The sequence below is a fragment of the Panthera onca genome, chromosome A2 (assembly GCF_046562875.1).
Source record: "Panthera onca isolate mPanOnc1 chromosome A2, mPanOnc1 haplotype 2, whole genome shotgun sequence".
NCBI lineage: Eukaryota > Metazoa > Chordata > Mammalia > Carnivora > Felidae > Panthera > Panthera onca.
The window spans coordinates 162,573,861-162,594,020 of NC_138340.1; the positions used below are offsets into that span (position 1 = coordinate 162,573,861).

Below are 20,160 nucleotides of genomic sequence, written 5' to 3' on the forward strand. Positions count from 1 at the left end.
TCACTATAGTTATTTTTCTTTTTTTGCCAGTAAATTATTGTAAAAGAAATAAACCGATGTATCAGAAGTAAACATTAATATGTATGACCCTGACATCACTTTCACCGGTGATAATAAAACATCCAAGGGTCACAAAGGGCCAGATCTAGCTGGGTATGAGTGCTAGGACAGTATTAAGGAGGGTCAGTGTCTGCTTTGGTTGAATGTTTGTGTCCCCCCGCAAGTTTCATATATTGAAAATTTCGTGCCCAAGAGGATGGTTTTAGGAGCTGGGGCCTTTGGAAGGTGAGTCAGTCCAGAGGGTAGATCCCATATGAGTGAGAATTGTGCCCTTCTACAAGAGGCCCCAGAAAGCTGACTCATCCCTTCCACCATGTGAGCACACAGCCAGAAGTCAGCAGTCTGCAACCCAGAGAGGTCTCTCACCAGATCCTGACTGAAATCACATCTCCATCTTGGACCTCCAACCTCTAGAACCATGGGGAAAATTCTTCTTCTATTTATAAGTGGCCCAGTCTGTGCTTTTTTAAATTTTATTTTTTATTTTTTTAATATGAAATTTATTGTCAAATTGGTTTCCATACAACACCCGGTACTCATCCCAACAGGTGCCCTCCTCAACGCCCATCACCCCCTGCGTCCCTCCCACCCACCATCAACCTTCAGTTTATTCTCAGTTTTTAAGAGTCTCTATTGGTTTGGCTCCCTCCCTCTCTAATGTTTGTTTTTTCCTTCCCCTCCCCCATGGTCATCTCTTAAGTTTCTCAGGGTCCAGATAAGAGTGAAAACATATGGTGTCTGTCTTTCTCTGTATGACTTATTTCACTTAGCATAACACTCTCCAGTGCCATCCGCGTTGCTACAAAAGGCCATATTTCATTCTTTCTCATTGCCAACTAGTGTTCCATTGTGTATATGAGCCACAATTTCTTTATCCATTCATCAGCTGATGGACATTCAGGCGCTTTCCATAATTTGGCTATTGTTGAAAGTGCTGCTATAAACATTGGGGTACAAGTGCCGCTATGCATCAGCACTCCTGTACCCCTTGGGTAAATTTCTAGCAGTGCTATTGCTGGGTCATAGGGTAGTTCTATTTTTAATTGTTTGAGGAACCTCCACAGTTTTCCGGAGCAGCTGCACCAGTTTGTGTTCCTACCAACAGTGCAAGAGGGGTCCCGTTTCTCCACATCCTCTCCAGCATCTATAGCCTCCTGATTTGTTCATTTAGCCATTCTGACTGGCGTGAGGTGGTATCTCAGGGTGGTTTTGATCTGTATTTCCCTGATGAGGAGTGATGTTGAGCATCTTTTCATGTGCCTGTTGGCCATCTGGATGTCTTCTTTAGAGAAGTGTCTGTTCATGTTTCCTGCCCATTTCTTCACTGGATTATTTGTTTTTCAGGTGTGGAGTTTGGTGAGTTCTTTATAGATTTTGGATACTAGCCCTTTGTCTTATATGTCATTTGCAAACATCGTTTCCCATTCTGTTGGTTGCCTTTTAGTTTTGTTGCTTGTTTCCTTTGCAGTGAAGAAGCTTTTTATCTTCATGAGGCCCCAAAAGTTCATTTTTGTTTTTAATTCCCTTGCCTTTGGAGATGTGTCATGTAAGAAATTGTTGCGGCTGAGGTCAGAGAGGTTTTTCCTGCTTTCTCCTCTAGGGTTTTGACGGTTTCCTGCCTCACATTTAGGTCCTTTATCCATTTTGAGTTTATTTTTGTGAATGGTGTACGAAAGTGGTCTCGTTTCATTCATCTGCATGTTGCTGTCCAGTTCTCCCAGCATCATTTGTTAAAGAGACTTTTTTCCATTGGTTATTCTTTCCTGCTTTGTCAAAGATTAGTTGGCTATACTTTTGTGGATCCAATTCTGGAGTCTCTATTCTATTCCATTGGTCTATGTGTCTATTTTTGTGTCAATACCATGCTGTCTTGATGATTACAGCTTTGTAGTAGAGGCTAAAGTCTGGGATTGTGATGCTTCCTGCTTTGGTCTTCGTCTTCAATATTACTTTGGCTATTCAGTGTCTTTTGTGGATCCATACCAATTTTAGGATTGCTTGTTCTAGCTTCAAGAAGAATGCTCGTGCAATTTTCATTGGGATTACATTGAATGTGTAGATAGCTTTGGGTAGTATTGACGTTTTGACAATATTTATTCTTTCAATCCATGAGCATGGAATGTTTTTCCTTTTCTTTATGTCTTCTTCAATTTCCTTCATAAGCTTTCTATAGTTTTCAGCATCCAGATCTTTTACATCTTTGGTTAAGTTTATTCCTAGGTATTTTATGCTTCTTGGTGCAATTGTGAATGGGATCAGTTTCTTTATTTGCCTTTCCGTGGCTCCATTATTGGTGTATAAGAATGCAACTGATTTCTGTACATTGATTTTGTATTCTGTGACTTTGCTGAATTCATGTATCAGCTCTAGCAGATTTTTGGTGGAATCTATCGGGTTTTCCATGTATAATATCATGTCATCTGCAAAAAGTGAAAGCTTGACTTCATCTTTGCCAGTTTTGATGCCTTTGATTTCCTTTTGTTGTCTGATTGCTGATGCTAGAACTTCCAACACCATGGTAAACACAGCAGTGAGTGTGGACATCCCTGTCGTGATCCTGATCTCAAACCCTCAGAAATACAAGCAATTCTCAGGGAATACCATGAAAAATTATATGCCAACAAATTGGACAACCTGGAAGAAATGGACAAATTCCTAACCACCCACACACTTCCAAAACTCAAACCCGGAAGAAATAAAGAGTTTGATCAGTTATCAAAAATCTCCCAACAAATAAGAGTCCTGTACCACATGGTTTCCCTGGGGAATTCTACCAGACGTTTAAAGCAGAGATAATACCTATCCTTCTCAAGCTGTTCCAAAAAATAGAAGGGAAGGAAAACTTCTAGACTCATCCTATGAAGCCAGCATTACTTTGATTCCTAAACCAGACAGATACCCAGCAAAAAAAAAAAAAAGGGAACTACAGGCCAATATCCCTGATGAATATGGATGCAAAAATTCTCAGTAAGATACTAGCAAATGAAATTCAACAGCATATAAAAAGAGTTATTTACCATTTTCAAGTGGGATTCATTCCTGGGCTGCAGAGCTGGTTCAACATATGCAAATCAATCAAAGTGATACCTCACATTAATAAAAGAAAAGAACCATGTGATCCTGTCAATCGATGCATAAATACCATTTGACAAAATTCAGCATCCTTTCTTAATAAAAGCCATGGAGAAAGTTGGTATAGAAGGAACATACCTAAACATCATAAAGGCCGTTTATGAAAAGCCCACAAGTAATATCATCCTCAATGGGGAAAAACTGAGAGCTTTCCCAGTTGTTGTTGTTGTTGTTGTTGTTGTTGTTGTTGTTTTAGCAACTCAAGCGACTAAGACAGTGTCTACGTTTTGATAAATGCTCACACACACACACAAATGTTTGTTTCTCTTTGCCATGAATCCACTTTCTATATAAAACACCAGTCAATGCACTATTTTTTCAAGAAGAAAAATACATCCAAACTACTAAAATGAATTAAGGACATTTGAAAGTTAACCACATTTATTTGAATAGTGTACATATAACCAAAAGTGACATTTGAATGCTAAAAGTGAACTTGAGCCTTTGCAAAGTCGATACAGTGTCCAAGGCGTCCTGAGTCATTAAGACTCCCAGTCTGAAACTCCAGGTTTCCTTTGAAATTGGGTTTAAGTTCCCTTCAGCGCCTTGACCCAGCCCCTTTACCCTCCAGGCTCCCCGCATTTGGAAGGGCAGCTCCTTCAATCTGGGCCTGGAGCCCCCCGCTGGAGAAGCAGCAGGACAAGTAGCAGTGCGCCCCCCAGCAGCAGGAGCGCCAGCGGCCACCCCCGCTTCGCGGCCTCCAGCCAGCGCCGCCCCCGCCCCCACTTCCGACCCCACCCCCGCCCCAGACCGCGGGCCGCCAGCCGCTCGGCCACCAGGCGGAGCGTGTCCTCGGGACGCGCGTGGCGCCGGGCCCAGGCCAGGCCGTAAACGTCGTCGGTGAAGGGCGCGCCGCCGTGCTCCAGCGCCAGCCGCTCCACCAGCGCCAGCAGCTCGCCCACCTGCGCATCGCGCTCGGCGCCCGCCGCTCGGTTGTCCAGGGCGCACACGCGGCCGCCGCACTCGGCCACCAGGGCCCGCAGCGCGCGGTTGTCGGTGGCGCGCACGTAGTCGTGCAGCGAGCCCCCCTCCAGGTCCTCCCGGCGCGTGAAGACGAGCACGGCGCGCGCCAGGACGCCGGCGCCGAACAGCTCGCGGACGCCGCGCGCCGCCTCCTCGTCCTGGGCGGTGAAGCGGCCCAGCTGCGTGACCAGCAGCAGCGCGTGCGGCCCGGGCGCCGAGAGCAGGTAGCAGCTGGCCCGCTCGGTGCAGTCCGGGTCCGCGTGCCGGCCTCGGGCGGTGAAGAGGTCGGGGGTGTCGGTGACCTCCACGCGCCACCCGGCCCAGCTCCGGCTCCCCAGGGCGCAGCTTCTGGTCACCGGGGTGGCCGCGAGCCTGGACGGGAAGAGGCTGTGGCCCAGGATGCTGTTGCCCGTGGCGCTCTTGCCCACTCCGGTCCTGCCGGCCAGGATGAGCCTGAGCCTGCGCTCCTGCGCGACCGGCTGCTGCTGGTCGTCCGGGTCCTGGGAACCTGTGAGGACAGAGTAGGCGTGGGCCGCCGGCTTGAGAGCGAGCGTCCTGCTCCCCCGGGGCTCCGGGGTGCCTCCTGAACGGAGGAGGGCACCGACGCCTCCCGCTTCTGCTTGTCCAACCAGGCCTTTCCCAGGCGCTCTGGTTAGAGCTTGTGCGACTCCGGGGGCATCTTTAGCCACCTTTCTTCCATCTTTGGCTCCAGTGCGTGCACCTGCCCCCCAGTCAATGCTCTGGCACCCGGTGCACACTGCTCTGGAGGGTCCCCCTCGACGGTCGCAGGCCATGACTTCAGCTGACATTACCTCTGGTCGTCAGCACCTTGCAGAGCTGCTCTGTGCTTGACGACTTCTTTGGCCTCTGCCAGACTTCTCCCAGGGGCCATCCCAGCGAGGAGATGCGGGAGAGGGCCCAGAAGGCCTGGGAGTGAAGGGCTGTCTGGAGTCCCAGACACCCTGGGTTGGAATCACAGCCCCGCATGTGCCAGCTGTGGAACCTTGGGCGAGTTTAGACTAAGCGTTCAACGTCTTCTGCATAATGGGAGGGGTGACAGAGAGTTGTGTCTCCCAGGGTTGCTCAGAGTATTAGATGACAGGATCTCTTTCCTTCTTCCCTTCCTCCACTTCCCCTCCTCCTCCCTCTTCTCTCTAGTAAACCTGCTTCCAGTAAGACACAGTTAACCCTCCATCCTTGTTCACGGACACAGTCTACCTGGTAAACCGTGTTCCCTCTAGTCCATGATCTCAACCCTCCACATCTTCCGTGGGGATCGAGTAGATGTATTGTCCTCATTGTACCCTTTGGGACCCAAGGCACTTAATATCCTACAGTAGGGCAGGGGCAGAGGTCCAGCAAAAATGCAAAGCTGGGACTCTACCTGTTTCACCACAGCATGGGGACATGTCTGGGATTTGTCTCTGTTCAGTCTTTTTTTTTTAAATGTTTATTTATTTTTGAGAGAGACAGAGACAGAATGTGAGTGGGTAGGGACAGAGAGATAGGGAGACGAATCTGACACAGGCTCCAGGCTCTGAGCTGTCAGCACAGAGCCCAACGTGGGGCTCGAACTCACGAGCTGCGAGATCAAGACCTGAGCTAGAGTCAGACGCTCAACCGACTGAGCCACCCAGGTGCCCCAATGTCTCTGTTCAGTCTTGAGTTAGCCCATGGCCTTGGGACCCAGAGCTGACGCCTAGGGGCAAGTACACACTGAGATCAGTTCTTACCATAGGCATTTTCTTCATCTCTCGCCATCTTGCGTCCTCCCATGCCCACCTGAAAGAGTTCCAAACACAACCTGTTAGTTCCTTCATTCCTTCAATCATTCATTTGTTTATCGAATAGGTATAACTACCTAAGGTGGCTCAGGCAAGGTCCAAAGAGCTGGTGACATCCCAATGAAAGGTCATGCTTCCTGCCCTGCGCTGAACATCAACCAGAATTTGGGGAAGAAGCCTGGAAGGACCTGGTTGGTATTGGAACCAAACCGTGAGAACCTTTGGTGAGCCTCATTGGTTGAAAATTGGGAAAGATACCTATCTCCCATGCTGATCTGAAGAACCTGTGTTCTGCTCTCCGAAGACCAAAGAATTCGGCTTGTGTCATTTGTGTAAATATGACCTGTTTGCTGGAGAGATGGGACACTCCCTTCCGGCTCCTGGTGTTCCTGCCCCGAATCTGAGGCCTCTCAAACTAAGCGATGACCCCAAGTCCGGCAGGATTTACTACAGATAGCCACTCAGTGATGCAGTCTGCTTGATCTCACGAGGACCTGGTCACAAGGGCGCAGCTCTGCTCTGTCTGCTTCGCCAGCCCTGTGTCCCAATCACTCCCCTTCTGGGTCAGCTGCTCCGCAGAGGAGAGGTTTCAGGGCCTTTCCAGCCCACCTGTGCGCTCACCCCCATGACCACTCCTTCTCTCCCACGTTTCTGTCTGAGTCCTGTCTGTGCTCCGCCATCCATTTCAAATGCTACCTCTTCATGGCAACACCTGGCTACTGTGGGTGACCGTGCTGTGTCCCATGGGCAACACACAAGGACAAGCAAAGGGAAAGGTTGATTGATAACTTGTCTCTGACCAGTTAGATGACAGGTTTGTCTTCTGCGTAATGCCACTTTCGGCTCCCCAAAGCCCTTGGTAACGTTGATCCCACAGGCCTCAGGTGAGTAGTGATCTTGTGTGTAAAAATTAGCAAACTCCCATAACTGACTGCACAGCAGAACTGAAGAAGCAGCCGGAAGATTCAGTGCAAAGAACAAGAATTTAGCTAAAGCAAGAAGTCCTTATCGATGACAGAACTGACCAAGTGTGCTCTAGGAAATCCACTGGACTCCTGGCCCTTATGGGACTTCTCAAAGGTTTGTGATGGTTTGGGATGGGATTTGAAAAATTCTTCCTGAGTTTCTGAGAGCTGACATCTGGGGTTTAGAGGCTTGGAGTCATTGACTGATGTAGAACATGGAGACTCCTAGCATCTTAAATGCGATTAGATATTATGTAATCCCCTGCGCCCTGAACCTGCTGCCTTTTGGAAGTATCTATGGGAGTCTTTAAAATATATATTTGACATTTTGTTTCATAGATCTGTACTTTAATAAGAAAAAAAGGGGTGCCTTTGTGGCTCAGTCTGTTAAATCTCTGACTCTTAATTTTGGTTCAGCTCATGATCTCATGGTTTGTGGGTTTGAGCCCCTCATCAGGCTCTGTGCTGATAGCACAGAGCCTGCTTCGGATTCTCTCTCCTTCTTCATGTGTGCCTCCCCTGCTCACATGTCTGTCTCAAAGAAACAAACAAACAAACAAATAAATAATAAACTTAAAAAACGGTATCTCTCCCCTCCTCCTGAGGGATTTCTTTTTAAAAAAAATGTTTTTTTTTTTACTGTTTACTTATTTTCTTGAGAGACGGTGAGACAGAGCACGAGCAGGGAAGGGTCAGAGAGAGAGAGGGAGACAAAGAATCCAAAGCAGGCTCCAGACATTGAACTAACAGCACAGAACCCATCCCAGGGCTCAGAGCTTAATGGACCAAGCCACCAAGGCACCCTCCCCAACCTCCTGAGTGATTCTAATGCATCGGGTCCCTGCTCTGAGTTTCTGGGCCATTCATCCTGTCCAAGCTCTTCATTTAAAGCCAGTGTGTGGGGATGAAGCTGGCTCCCAGCGGACCGGGCAGCCAGGGCGGGGGAAGGGATGTGCAAGGACACACAAGCATGTATACTGCAGAGGTCTGAAGACCATGTTCATAACTGTTGCTGACTCCTGCAAGTCCCTGGGGGTGCACAGGGCAGAGGAGGTGGAGGGCGTGAGTGGGGTTCAGCTCACAGACACGATTACCACTCTGCGATGTGTTCTGAGGTTAGACCCACTTGTTTGTCCTCAGAAATGTCTCTCTCCTTGGCTGCACATGCCCTCAGAGGGAGTGTCTGCAGCCTTCTCCAGCGTGCTCAGCCCTGGCAGTGCTTCCAGCAAACACCTTTCTGACCAGGCGAGGAGCAGGGCAGGACGAAGAATGTAGTCCCAAGTAAAAGTGTGTGCACTCCACGGCTGGAGAAGATGCTTACCATTTGTTCTTCACTTGCTTGTTCTGAAACTCAGAGCTCTCTGAAAAGCCTGCAAGGGTGAAGTTATTCTTTCTAGATCCCGCTCCCCTTCCTGGGAGGTAGTAGAATGCAGGCGCCCACTCAGTGAGCTGCAACCAGGCCCTGAACTCCTTAGAGCTCCCCTAATCCCCCACTTCCTCCACTCCCCTCTGCCCCAGGTGGCTCCCTTCCTCCCTGTGTGTGCTCACCTTCCAGCAGAAGTGGTGACAGGCTCTGCTGTTGGCTGCAGAAACCCGCGACCTGGTGCTGTGCCTTGGCTTGTGAGTACAGAGGCTGTTCCTGCCAGCACAGCACAGGGAGGAAGTCTCAGAGCCCAGGGAGGGAGGGCCCAGTGGTGCCGATTTAAAGGGACAGGACATGGGCCAGGTGGGCCAGCGAGAGGTGCCTTGGCATTGTTTCCACTGCGCAACCCACACCCTGCTTGGCACTGTGCTGATCCTTTCCGAAGGTCGCTGTGGCACCACATCTTGTTCCCGGGAGGGGCTGTAATCTCAGTGAAGGGCAGTTTAGATTTCTGAGGCCTGTTCTCAGTTTTGGCCTCTGCCCACTACTGTTATGTCCAGTTGCCTTTTGCTTTTTGGGTGTTTTCCTAGAAAATGGCCTCTTGAGAGTCTCCTTCCCCAGGAATCAGGGAGGAATCCTTGACTGGACATCAATGTGGACAAGGCCACCAATGCGGTCCTCTCTGCCATCTCCTCATTCCTAAAGAAAAAGAGGTCTTTTCAGCGCTTAAAGATCAGACATGGCCAACTAATCTTTGACAAAGCAGGAAAGAACATCCAATGGAAAAAAGACAGTCTCTTTAACAAATGGTGCTGGGAGAACTGGACAGCAACATGCAGAAGGTTGAAACTAGACCACTTTCTCACACCATTCACAAAAATAAACTCAAAATGGATAAAGGACCTGAATGTGAGACAGGAAACCATCAAAGCCTTAGAGGAGAAAGCAGGAAAAGACCTCTCTGACCTCAGCCGTAGCAATCTCTTACTCGGCACATCCCCAAAGGCAAGGGAATTAAAAGCAAAAGTGAATTACTGGGACCTTATGAAGATAAAAAGCTTCTGCACAGCAAAGGAAACAACCAACAAAACTAAAAGGCAACCAACGGAATGGGAAAAGATATTTGCAAATGACATATCGGACAAAGGGCTAGTATCCAAAATCTATAAAGAGCTCATCAAACTCCACACCCGAAAAACAAATAACCCAGTGAAGAAATGGGCAGAAAACATGAATAGACACTTGTCTAAAGAAGACATCCGGATGGCCAACAGGCACATGAAAAGATGTTCAACGTCGCTCCTTATCAGGGAAATACAAATCAAAACCACACTCAGATACCACCTCACGCCAGTTAGAGTGGCCAAAATGAAGAAATCAGGAGACTATAGATGCTGGAGAGGATGTGGAGAAACAGGAACCCTCTTGCACTGTTGGTGGGAATGCAAATTGGTGCAGCCGCTCTGGAAAGCAGTGTGGAGGTTCCTCAGAAAATTAAAAATAGACCTACCCTATGACCCAGCAATAGCACTGCTGGGAATTTATCCAAGAGATACAGGAGTACTGATGCACAGGGGCACTTGTACCCCAATGTTTATAGCAGCACTCTCAACAATAGCCAAATTATGGAAAGAGCCTAAATGTCCATCAACTGATGAATGGATAAAGAAATTGTGGTTTATATACACAATGGAATACTACGTGGCAATGAGAAAGAATGAAATATGGCCTTTTGTAGCAACGTGGATGGAACTGGAGAGTGTGATGCTAAGTGAAATAAGCCATACAGAGAAAGACAGATACCATATGGTTTCACTCTTATGTGGATCCTGAGAAACGTAACAGAAACCCATGGGGGAGGGGAAGGAAAAAAAAAAAAGAGGTTAGAGTGGGAGAGAGCCAAAGCATAAGAGACTGTTAAAAACTGAGAACAAACTGAGGGTTGATGGGGGGTGGGAGGGAGCGTAGGGTGGGTGATGGGTATTGAGGAGGGCACCTTTTGGGATGAGCACTGGGTGTTGTATGGAAACCAATTTGACAGTTAATTTCATATATTAAAAAAAAAAAGAGGTCCAACTACAAGCAAAAAAAAAAAAAAAAAAAAAAAAAAAAAAAAAAGTGCACATACTGAACCCAGAAAAAAAAAAAAATAAAAAATAAAGATCAGACAGCAGGCAGCAGGAAGAGGATGGAATTTTCATAGGAGACTTAGTCTGGCCTCAAGTTGTTATCTCTGACCCAAGTGTCTGTTTCTCCTCTCAGGAGGTCATGAGAGAGGAAAATACCCGTGAGTAAAACAGCCAGACATTGTGTGGAGAGAAGGCTACAACAGCGTATGGTGCTATGTGCCCTGGACCTGGTTTGTTCTGGAATCAACTCTGCGATCTTCCCTAACTCACTTACAATTTCTGGAGTCCACTCTCCCAATGTGTAGTGAGGGCTTTCACATAATCTGAAGCTAGTGTTCTGGGGCGTGATTTTTACCGAGTCTTGCCAGTTCATTCTCTCTAGTGAAGATACCTAACCCATGGCCCTCCAACTTATCCCCCCACACCCTATCCAGCTTTATGGAGATATAATTGAAATGTAACACTGTGTAATTTTAAAGGGTGCAATGTGTTGATTTGATACACTTCTATATTGCAAAATCATTGCCACCATAGTATTATTAGCTAACACCTGCATCACATCACATATTTACCATTACTCGTTTTGCGTGAGAACATTTAAGATCATCTACTCTCTTGTAACTGTTAAGGTATGATACAGTGGGATGAGCCATAATCACTGTGCTGCACGTTAGATCCCCAGAACATATTCATCTTATAACTGGAACTTTGTACTCTTTGACCAATGTCTCCCCATCCCCCCACCCCCAAGACCCTGGTCACCACTGTTCTACTCTCCATTTCTATCAGTTTGGCTTTTTAAAATTCCACATAAAAGTGATATCATACAGTATTTGTTTTTCTCTGTTCGACCTGTTTCGCTTACGATAATGCCCTCAAGTTCGACCCTGTTGTTGCAAATGACAAGATGTTCCTCTTTCTTTTCACAGAACAATATATATATACCCATAGATTGACCTTTAGGTTGCTTTGAGATCTTGGCTATTGTGAGCAATGCTGCAGGGAGCTTGTGAGTGCAGATCTTTCTTTGAGATCTTGCTTTCCTTTCTTTTGGAAAAATACCCAGAAGTGGGATTGCCGGATCATGTGTAATGCTACGTATAATTTTTGGAGGACCGTCCATACTGTTTGCCACAGTGGCTGCACCAATTTGCGTCCCATGCACAGTGCACAAGGCTTCCCTTTTCTCCTCATCCTCCCTAACACTTGTTACCTCTTGTCTTCTTGATGATAGCCATTCTAACAGGTGTGAGGCGATACCTCATTGTGGTTTTGATTTGCCTTTCCCCTGATGATGGTGATACTGAGCACATCTCCATGCACCTATGTGCCACCTGTGTGTCCTCTTTGGGAAAATGCCTGTTTACTTCCTCTGTCCTTTTTAAATAAATTGCTCGGGTTTTGCTATTAAATATGTGAGTTCTGTGTGTATTTTGGGTATTAACCCTTTATCAAATATACGATTTGCAAATACTTTCTCCCATTCAGTGGGCTGCCTTTTTGTATTGTTGATGGTTTCCTTTGCCAGGTAGAAGCGTATTAGTTGGATGTAATCTCACTTGTTTATTTTATCTTTCGCTGCCTTTGCTTTTGTGGTCAAATCCAAAAAATTATTGCCAAGACTGATGTAAAGGAGCTTACCCCCTGTTATACTCTAGGATTTCAAGTCTCTTAGATTTGTGGAGGCCCATTTTATGACCTATTGGTCATATTAGGAGAACGTTCTCTGTGTACCTGAACAGAATGTATAATCTACTTCGTTGGGTAATGTGCTGTAATGTTAGGTCTGGTTGGTTTATCTGTGGGTCACATCTTCTGTTTCTGTTTTGACCTTCTGATTAGCTGTGGTAAGCGTTGGTCAACGTGGACATTGAAGTCTACAGCTTGTTGTTGAATTGTCTATTTCTCCTTGACGCCCGTTATTTTTTGCTTCCTGTGTTTTGGGGCTCAATTGTGAAGTTCATGTGTGTTTATAATTATTACATCTTCAAATTCACTGAATCTTTGTTCTAGCCATTCAAATCTATCGTTGAGCCCCACTAGTAAAATTTTCATTTCAGTCATACTTTTCCGCTCCAGGATTTCTATTTTGTTGTTTAAAAAAGCAATTTCTGTATTCTTATGGACACACAGACAGCAGCAAATCAAGGCCTAGAAAGGCAGAAAGGGAATCAGTATCCAGATTCACTACACCATGTTACCTAAAATGCCCAGTTTTTAAGAATACCTGCAAGATGTACAGCGAAACAGGAAGGTGTGACCCATAAACTGGAAAAACTCAGGCCACAGGAATTGCCTGGCAGAGGCCCTGGATATTGGATTCAGAGACAGGGCTTCCAAAGAGCAATTCTAAGCATGTTGAAAGAACTGAAGGAAATCAGTGTGAAAACTCCCACCACTGGTACCATACTGGATGAAAGGCTGAGAGTTTTGCCCCTGTGATCAGAGATAAGACAAGGATATCTGCTCTGGTGCTTCACTGCAACTTTGTGCATGGGGTTTGCATGTTTGGCTGGACTCTCCTGGTGAAGTCTGCTTCCCCTGCAGGGTGAAACCTCTGGTGTCTCTCCTCAGAGGGTGCAGCCTGGGCCTGCAGAGTCCCGGGAGTTGACAGTTGTCTTAGCCCCATTGTGTGTTTCTTTCCCTAACCACTCTGTCTGTACTATACCCGGTGGTTAAACCGACTGACTTCCAGCTGATTCCTCCAAAGATACTGTTCTCTTGCTGGAAGGCTGAGGGGACAGGGAGCCCCAGCTTCTTGGCCACACCTACCAGAATGCAGTTTCCTTCCAGAGGAGCTGAGTGTGTGTTGGAAGGGAGGAAGCAGCTTATGGTCAAGTGTCACAGACTCACTGTTCTTACTACTATTTAGTAGACTTTTATTTTTTGAAATTGGTCTTCTTTGTTTGCTGGATCTTAGAACAACTTTAAGAGAGTTTAATATATTTTAAAAAATATATACGTTGCATCACTTATGGCTGTCCCACCAGTACTAGGTCTGTAGGGTTCCTCCAGGACATATGGAAGCCTGTCTTAGTTTTGGTTCAAACTCTGGCCACATTGCCAACTCCCCTCTTCTTCCTTCCTGCTAGCTGCCTGGAGTTTGCCTCCTTTTGCCTCACCCTTGTGGTGTCTTATTATAGGTAAATGAAACACTGTCAAAAGGGAGCCAGGCAGCAGTTACCACCGTCTTACAGACAGCCGTCTTTATACGGAGTCCCGCTGTCCTACTAACTGCAGCTATGGTGAACTTGCAGAGGGTGAGAGAGACGCTGGCCTCTCACTGTATTTCCAAAGAGTCGTTTATATTCTTTCACAGCTTGGACAGGAGTCATTTCAGTGCAACTTTCACGTTCTATATCTTCCTGATAAATAAATAATAGTCAAAATAATAAGGCTGCCTGGCTGTTTGTTAGCTATTTATGTTTTGAGTGAAAATTTTTTAAAAGGGAGGACCTGGGGGGCTCATTTGGTTGAACGTCCAACTCATGGTTTCACCTCAGAGTGGTGATCTTGCGGTTCTTAAATCAAGCCCTGCGTCGGGCTCTGTGCTGGCAGGGAGTGTGCTTGGGATCCTCTGTCTCCCTCTTTATCTGGCCTTCCCTTCCTCACTCTCTCTCTCTCTCAAAATTAACAAATAAACTTTAATCAATCAATTAATCAATCAATCATTCAATGAACAAACAACCAGTAGAAAAATTGGTCAAAATTTTGGAAGATAGCAGCATCCGTGCGCATCTGTTCTAATAAAGAGCAGAACTGACTTGTTCAGCCCACGTCAGGGTCAAAAGATCTAGCTGCTGTGCTTGCTTTGAACGGGTCCTTGTTGGAGATTCCCAGGAAGACGTCCACCTCATCTTCAGGCCAGCACTAGCCTGGGGAGAGGTGGGAAAAGCTACCTGTGCAGAGGCCAGTGAGACCTCCGTGGTGGGGTTCCTCCTTCGCCCCGCCTTCCTGCCCCAGTCCCTTTTGAGCACAAGAGCAGCCACAAATGAGAAGACATGAACCTGTGACCTTGCCTTTGTGGCCTGATGAGGAAGACAGACTCGGGAGAGGTGAGGCAGGAAATTGCTGGGGTTGAAGTAAGATGTATGTTTTTCTGTGCATGAGTGAATTTACGAGAAATCACCCTGTTGCCCATTTCTTGAAAATGCAAGGGACTGTGGGAAACAATAACAGAAAAAACTGTGCTGTGATATGGTGCCATAAATATAACAGTCTTTCCTTTATCCCTCGTTAAAGATTTACTTACCGTGTTTATCATTTGTAATAAAGCACTCGAGACACTCCACAAAGATATGAGTGAAGCAGTAAAAGATGTCAAGTTGAAACCCAAAGAAAGAAATGAAGGTAACAGCAGAAACCGTGCCAACTTTGTTGTAAATCCCAGAGAGGGCAGATCACTGAATGCTGTCAGCTGGTCCTGGCAGCCTGTGAGTTCTTTCCCTGACCCCCATTCTCCCAAGCCGCCTCTTCCACCATTGGTACCGAGGAATGGCTAAGAATCCAGGGGCCATCCAAGCAAAGGCTGTGGGGTTTGGAGGCGTGGGACTGGAAAGTCTAGGCGGATGAGTGAGGAAGGATGCTGTGTGTGTGGAGAGTAGCAGAGAACTCGGGGTGAAACATGCCTGTGCCTTTGCTTCTTGTGTTCATGGCTGTTGGTGCTGGCTGGTAAATAAAGGTGATGTCCATGACCATCTGTAACTGTCCATTACTCTGATGGCTCTAGGGACGCCAAAGTCCTGGGGAAAGAAGGTCCATACTCGTATTCACATCTGGGTCCTCCAGCCAGGAGTCTTGGGACTCGGCCCTCCTCAGGGTCTCCCTTTGGGGGCCACAGGCCCCTGTTCCACCAGGAGATTTATACCTATAGCCAACCAACACCTGAGGAGTTGTGTAGGTACATGGTCCCAGGCTCATGAATCATGCGGGGGTCAAAGTCTTGGGATTTGTCCTCAATGGGAGAGGCCCAGAGAGTCTCGCATGATCCTGTTCTGTAGGAGGCATTGAATTGAGACAATCTAGGACTTCTTATCCATAAAGATACTGGGGCACATGGGGATTGTGGTTTTTTGGGGTCTGTTTGTGTTTGGGTTTTCTCCAAGCCATAGATCTTGATCGTGGCAGAATCAGGCCCACACACTTTTCCACTGACTGATTTTCATATATTAAGGAAACATTTTTGCTGATTAAGAGAAAATAGTCCTTTTGTGCGGTGTTGGTATTCTGTAAGAGTGAGGGATTGATTGTTGCTGCTGGGACTGGGGCCCGCTTTTACCTCAGACCCCCCAGCTCATGGCACCCTGATAGTCTGCCTGTTTGCCTTAAGAGTTCAGGAGGCCTTAACCGCACTCCCAGGCCTTAAATTCCTGTGTGTCTCTTTAAAAGAAACAATTGTTAGTTTTTGTTTTGATGTTGTATATTTGTTTCCAAAAAGAGAATTCTTTAGAGTACTGAAATCTAAATTCTGAGAAAGCCCCAAGCTCTCTCTCATCAGGGAGACCTGGGGTCCGTCTGGGCCAGAAATGTGGTGGGAATGAGGAAGAACGTAGTCTAGATGATTTGCCCGCTCACACTGTGCCACAGAAGGGGAGACCTTTGGGTTTCTCAGAGGATGGGACAAGAACGCAGGCAGGGGCAAGGTGGAGGGGACATGCTGGATGCCTAGCACTGCACGACAGGTCGGCCAAACACCAGTTGAAACAGCTGAGACATGCATTGTGTGGTAGCTCCTGGAGTCCAAAGTCAAGATGCCAGCAGAGGCGTGTGCTCTCTGAAGCCTTGAGGGGAGGACCTTGCTTGCTTCTTCCTGGGCTCTGCTGGCAGCTGGCCATCTTGGTGCTCTTTGGCTGGAGATAAGCCAGCACTCTCTTTCCTCATGCATTTCATTAGAAGCAGCAAGGAGACACCAGGCCACATCTTCCACATTGTTCTTGGAATTCTCCGCAGCTAAATATTCAAGTTCATCACTTACATGGTCTACTCTCCACCCAGCAGCCCACCTCAGTTTAGCCCGCCTCCCTGCCCCCTGCCATTTTATAGCAAGTGCCATCGTCCCTCCAATGTCCAGCAGCGTGGTCCCCACCTCTCTCTGGGACCTCACCAGAAAGTGACCTTGATGTTCATCCTACCACCGACATCCTCTTAGGCCTTTCTTTTTATCATATACCTCAGAATTCCTCGAGCCTGCATGCATTACTCAATTTCGAAACGACTCCTACATTTTAGGTAATTACCAGAGCAGGACTCTACTTCTTGGCCTTAAAATCTATATTAATTCCCCCAGGAGCTGCTGTAACAAATGACCACAAACTGTTGCATCAATATTCCAAACAAATAACCACAATGGCACATTTTGAATCCGTTCACTCAGTCCTATGTCATTACTTCTCACTCTGCTGGATCTTGAGTCAGTCGTCTGATTTCCTGAGGTACATATGCTTCCAGACTGAGAGTCCCAGTAGTCCTGGCTTTGCTCACTGGCACAGTCTGAGCATTGAGTCAGTGCTGCCATCTTGCAAACCTGCTCTGAAAGTCTCTTTGAGGCAACAGTGGTTCAGAGCACGTCCTACAGTTTTTCCCCTGAAGCTCCAAGATTGTGACCCTCTGGTGAAGACACAAATTCTGAGTGGTCACTTTTGGTAGATCTTCGGAGAAGCCTTAGGAGGAAGCAGAGACCTGTTTGAGAACAGGACTGAATGGTTGTGGTTCATAACGGAATATAACATCGTGGAAGACAGTAAAAGGCTCTTTGGGGGGCATGGTCCTTATTTCATGAGGGTTTGGTCAATGTTTCCTTTGAGGGATTCAGCCCCAAGTGCACTGTCACACCGAACACCTATATCTCTTTTGTGACAAGGCTGCTATTAGCCTGCAAGAGGCAGCTCTTCTTGCACATCCGTGGAGCCAGAAGACAATTTCATTAAAGACTTGTGGGTGCAGGGCTATAGATAATCCAGATCCCTTATCCTGGTATACAGGCTGTGGAGGTGCTGAGTCTTCCTTTTCATGCAGTGCCCTTGTGGGTGGAGTGAGTGGGGAGAAACCAGGAAACCTTGAGTGATATCCACTTAAAAGAGATTGTTACAAAGGAGAAGTGACTAGTTTTATTTGGCACCAAGAGAGAAGGCTCCAGAATCCCTAACCCCCAACATAATGGTATTTGGGGGTAACGTTAGTGGGTTTCCATGAGTTCATGAATCTGGGGTCCTCTCGATGGGATTAGTGCCCTTGAAGAAGAGATAGCAGAGAGTTGCTTCCTCGCTCCATCATGTATGGACACGGTGAGACAGTGCCATTCGCAAATCAGGAAGTGAGCCTTCCCCAGGGAAACAAGTTGGCTGGCACATTGGGCTTGGGCTGCCCAGACTCCAGAACTGTGAGAGATTAATTCCTGTTGTTCCTGCTCCCAGGCTGTGGAATTATGGTAGTCCACGCTGACTAAGACAGCATCTATGATGTGTAGATGAGCCTCAGGATGGTAATCTATGAGACTAGCATTGAGGGTTGAATTATTACTACTAACTAATACCTATTGATCACTATGGTTTGAGTACCACGTCATGTGTACAAATTTATCTGGTTTCACAATGACCGTCTGAAGTAAGTATTCCATTTTAAAGATTAGGGGAGTGAGTTGCAGAGAGGTTAACTCACCCAAATGTGGCAGGCTGAATGGTGGCCCCCGAAAGATGGCCACACTCTAATCCCCAGAGCCTGTGAATGTTACCTTATTCCATAAGCATCTTTGCAGGTGTGATTAAGTTAATGACTTTGAGATGGGGAGATTATTCCGGATTATCTGGGTGGGCCCCAGAGGTAATCAGAAAGGTCCTTCTAAGGAGAGGCATGTAGGCAATGTGATAAAGGCAGCAGAGATTGGTGTGATGTGGCCACAAGCCCAGGTCAGCTGGCAGCTTCTAGAAGATATAAGAGGCAAGGGATGGATTCTCTCCTGGAGCCTCCAGAAAGAACCAGCTCTGCAGGACCTTGATTTTATCTCCATAAGAGTAATTCCATGCTCTTGTTCTCCATAACTGTAGAAGATGAAGTGTATATTGTTTTCAGCTACTAATGTTTTGGGAATTTGTTATGGAGGCAATAGGAAACGGATCCACCAAGGTTACAAAGACGATGTGTAGAAGAAACAAGACAATGGGGAATGATTCTTTTAAACTACTGTTATTATTTCTGCACTATTTTGATAAGTTGAGCTTTGAGATTATCTAGATCTGAGCATCAGAAAACACCCTGAGCCCCACAAGAAGACTCCTATAGAATTCAAAGAATGTCTCTTAATGACCCCACACCTTTTGAAAATTCATTATATCCACATTTCTGTGTGTGTGTGAAATGGAAAGAATCAAAGGAAAACATAAAAAAGGAAGCTGTGGCTTTGTCCACATGTATCTCTCTGCTTCTGACTATGTGGAAGGAGCAAGATCCTGGGTGGAAAGTTGTGTTTCCAGGGTTGCAGGAGGAGACAAGCGGTGGAGAGGCCTGTGGCTCACAGCATAGGTGCAAGTGGAAGGAAGCCCTCAATGTTCAGGAGCATGGCTAAGTGAACAATTCAGATATGGGGCTACACTGCTTCTATCCAGAATCTTGTAGAAGGAGATCACTCCTAACTTAGGGCTCAGGATGGGACTGATGGGGGCCACATGCTCCTTTTTGACCAATGATCACAAGGCTGTTACCATTTGAGACCCGCATCTGATTTCTTGTGGCATCCATGGATTCTGTGTCAACTAGTCTCCTGTTCCCTCTAGGGAACTTAACAGCGTACCTGAGCATAATACCTGGAGAAGCAATTAGCTGACCATGGAAACATCCAAGGACAAGTTTCACTCAAGGAATATGTAGCTTGAAATGAAACTAGGAAATGGTAGAGATATTTTGAGCAGGAAATATGATTCTAGCTCTCCTCTAGACTTTTATGTATGCAGCCTCACAAGACCAAGTTCATGGGTATGTGACCTGTGCCATTGCACAGGGCCTTGTACTTAGAAGGGTTTACTGTTCTGTTGATGTCATCTTGAAATTCTTAATTTTTTTTGTTTGTTTTTGACAAAGGGCCTGGCATATTCCTTTTGTGCCAGACTTTGCAAATTACATAGCTGGTCCCGGTCTGTGTCTTTATTGCAAGTTGGAAAACAGTTACCTGGGGCCCTCCAAGTCATTATCACCAATAACTGGTCTAATGATATGGACCAATAATATAGTATTAATACAATAATTTCCAAATCTAGCTGCTTCCCTCCATGGGTTGCCTCCCCATTGGCCACTACTTCCTGCCACATTTAGTTCTCTTAGTACCCACCTTCAAGTGTGAGCATCAAGTAATCCCATGTCTCAATGTAGTGAACAAAAATATATAATCAAAAACATTATAATTTTATGATGATGCAACAGACAACTGGAACAGCTGGTCAACCATGAGAGGTTTGACCATCTGCCTATCATCTCAAAGTTTCCAGAGCAGGTTGGAGTGGATGCACTGGCTAAATCTGGGAAAATCTACCTGTGCCTGGGTCTGGGGTAGAGGAAAGTAGGAAGGTTGTAGGGGAAAGTTTGATCTCCTCCCTGGATGCATCTCTTCTTGTCAGGTCATGCATATTTTGGGGCTTGAAAGAACAATATGAAGAAAACCAGAGAAGGTGTACGGTCATTGGAAGACTTTTTCCAGGCCACATCTTCCTTTTTTTCTCTTGGCTCCCAATGGTTTATACTCTTGGCTTTGTACCTGAAGGCTGGTAAATTCTTAA

The 20,160-nt window shown here is 46.5% G+C and overlaps 2 protein-coding genes across 8 annotated transcripts in view; one reads left to right on the forward strand and one right to left on the reverse strand.

The window, feature by feature from the left end:
• The window catches only part of LOC144614366 (GTPase IMAP family member 1-like), a 142,790-nt gene extending 133,933 nt beyond the window's left edge, over positions 1-8,857 (reverse strand). Inside the window, exons 1-3 of one of the 3 annotated variants that reach the window (XM_078437682.2) lie at positions 8,453-8,857; positions 5,889-5,937; positions 3,544-4,663 (exon numbers count right to left, since the gene is read on the reverse strand). In XM_078437682.2, the coding sequence (XP_078293808.2) occupies positions 3,792-4,663; positions 5,889-5,937; positions 8,453-8,623 (1,092 nt within the window). In that variant the 5' untranslated portion in view covers positions 8,624-8,857 and the 3' untranslated portion in view covers positions 3,544-3,791. Of the gene's footprint in view, positions 1-3,543; positions 4,664-5,888; positions 5,938-8,030; positions 8,341-8,452 lie in introns of those variants that run through there. The other 2 variants (XM_078437686.2, XM_081795098.1) reach the window with 2 other exon arrangements.
• LOC132677342 (GTPase IMAP family member 7-like) overlaps positions 1-20,160 on the forward strand; it is a 275,671-nt gene that overhangs the window by 158,900 nt on the left and 96,611 nt on the right. The window lies entirely within an intron of this gene.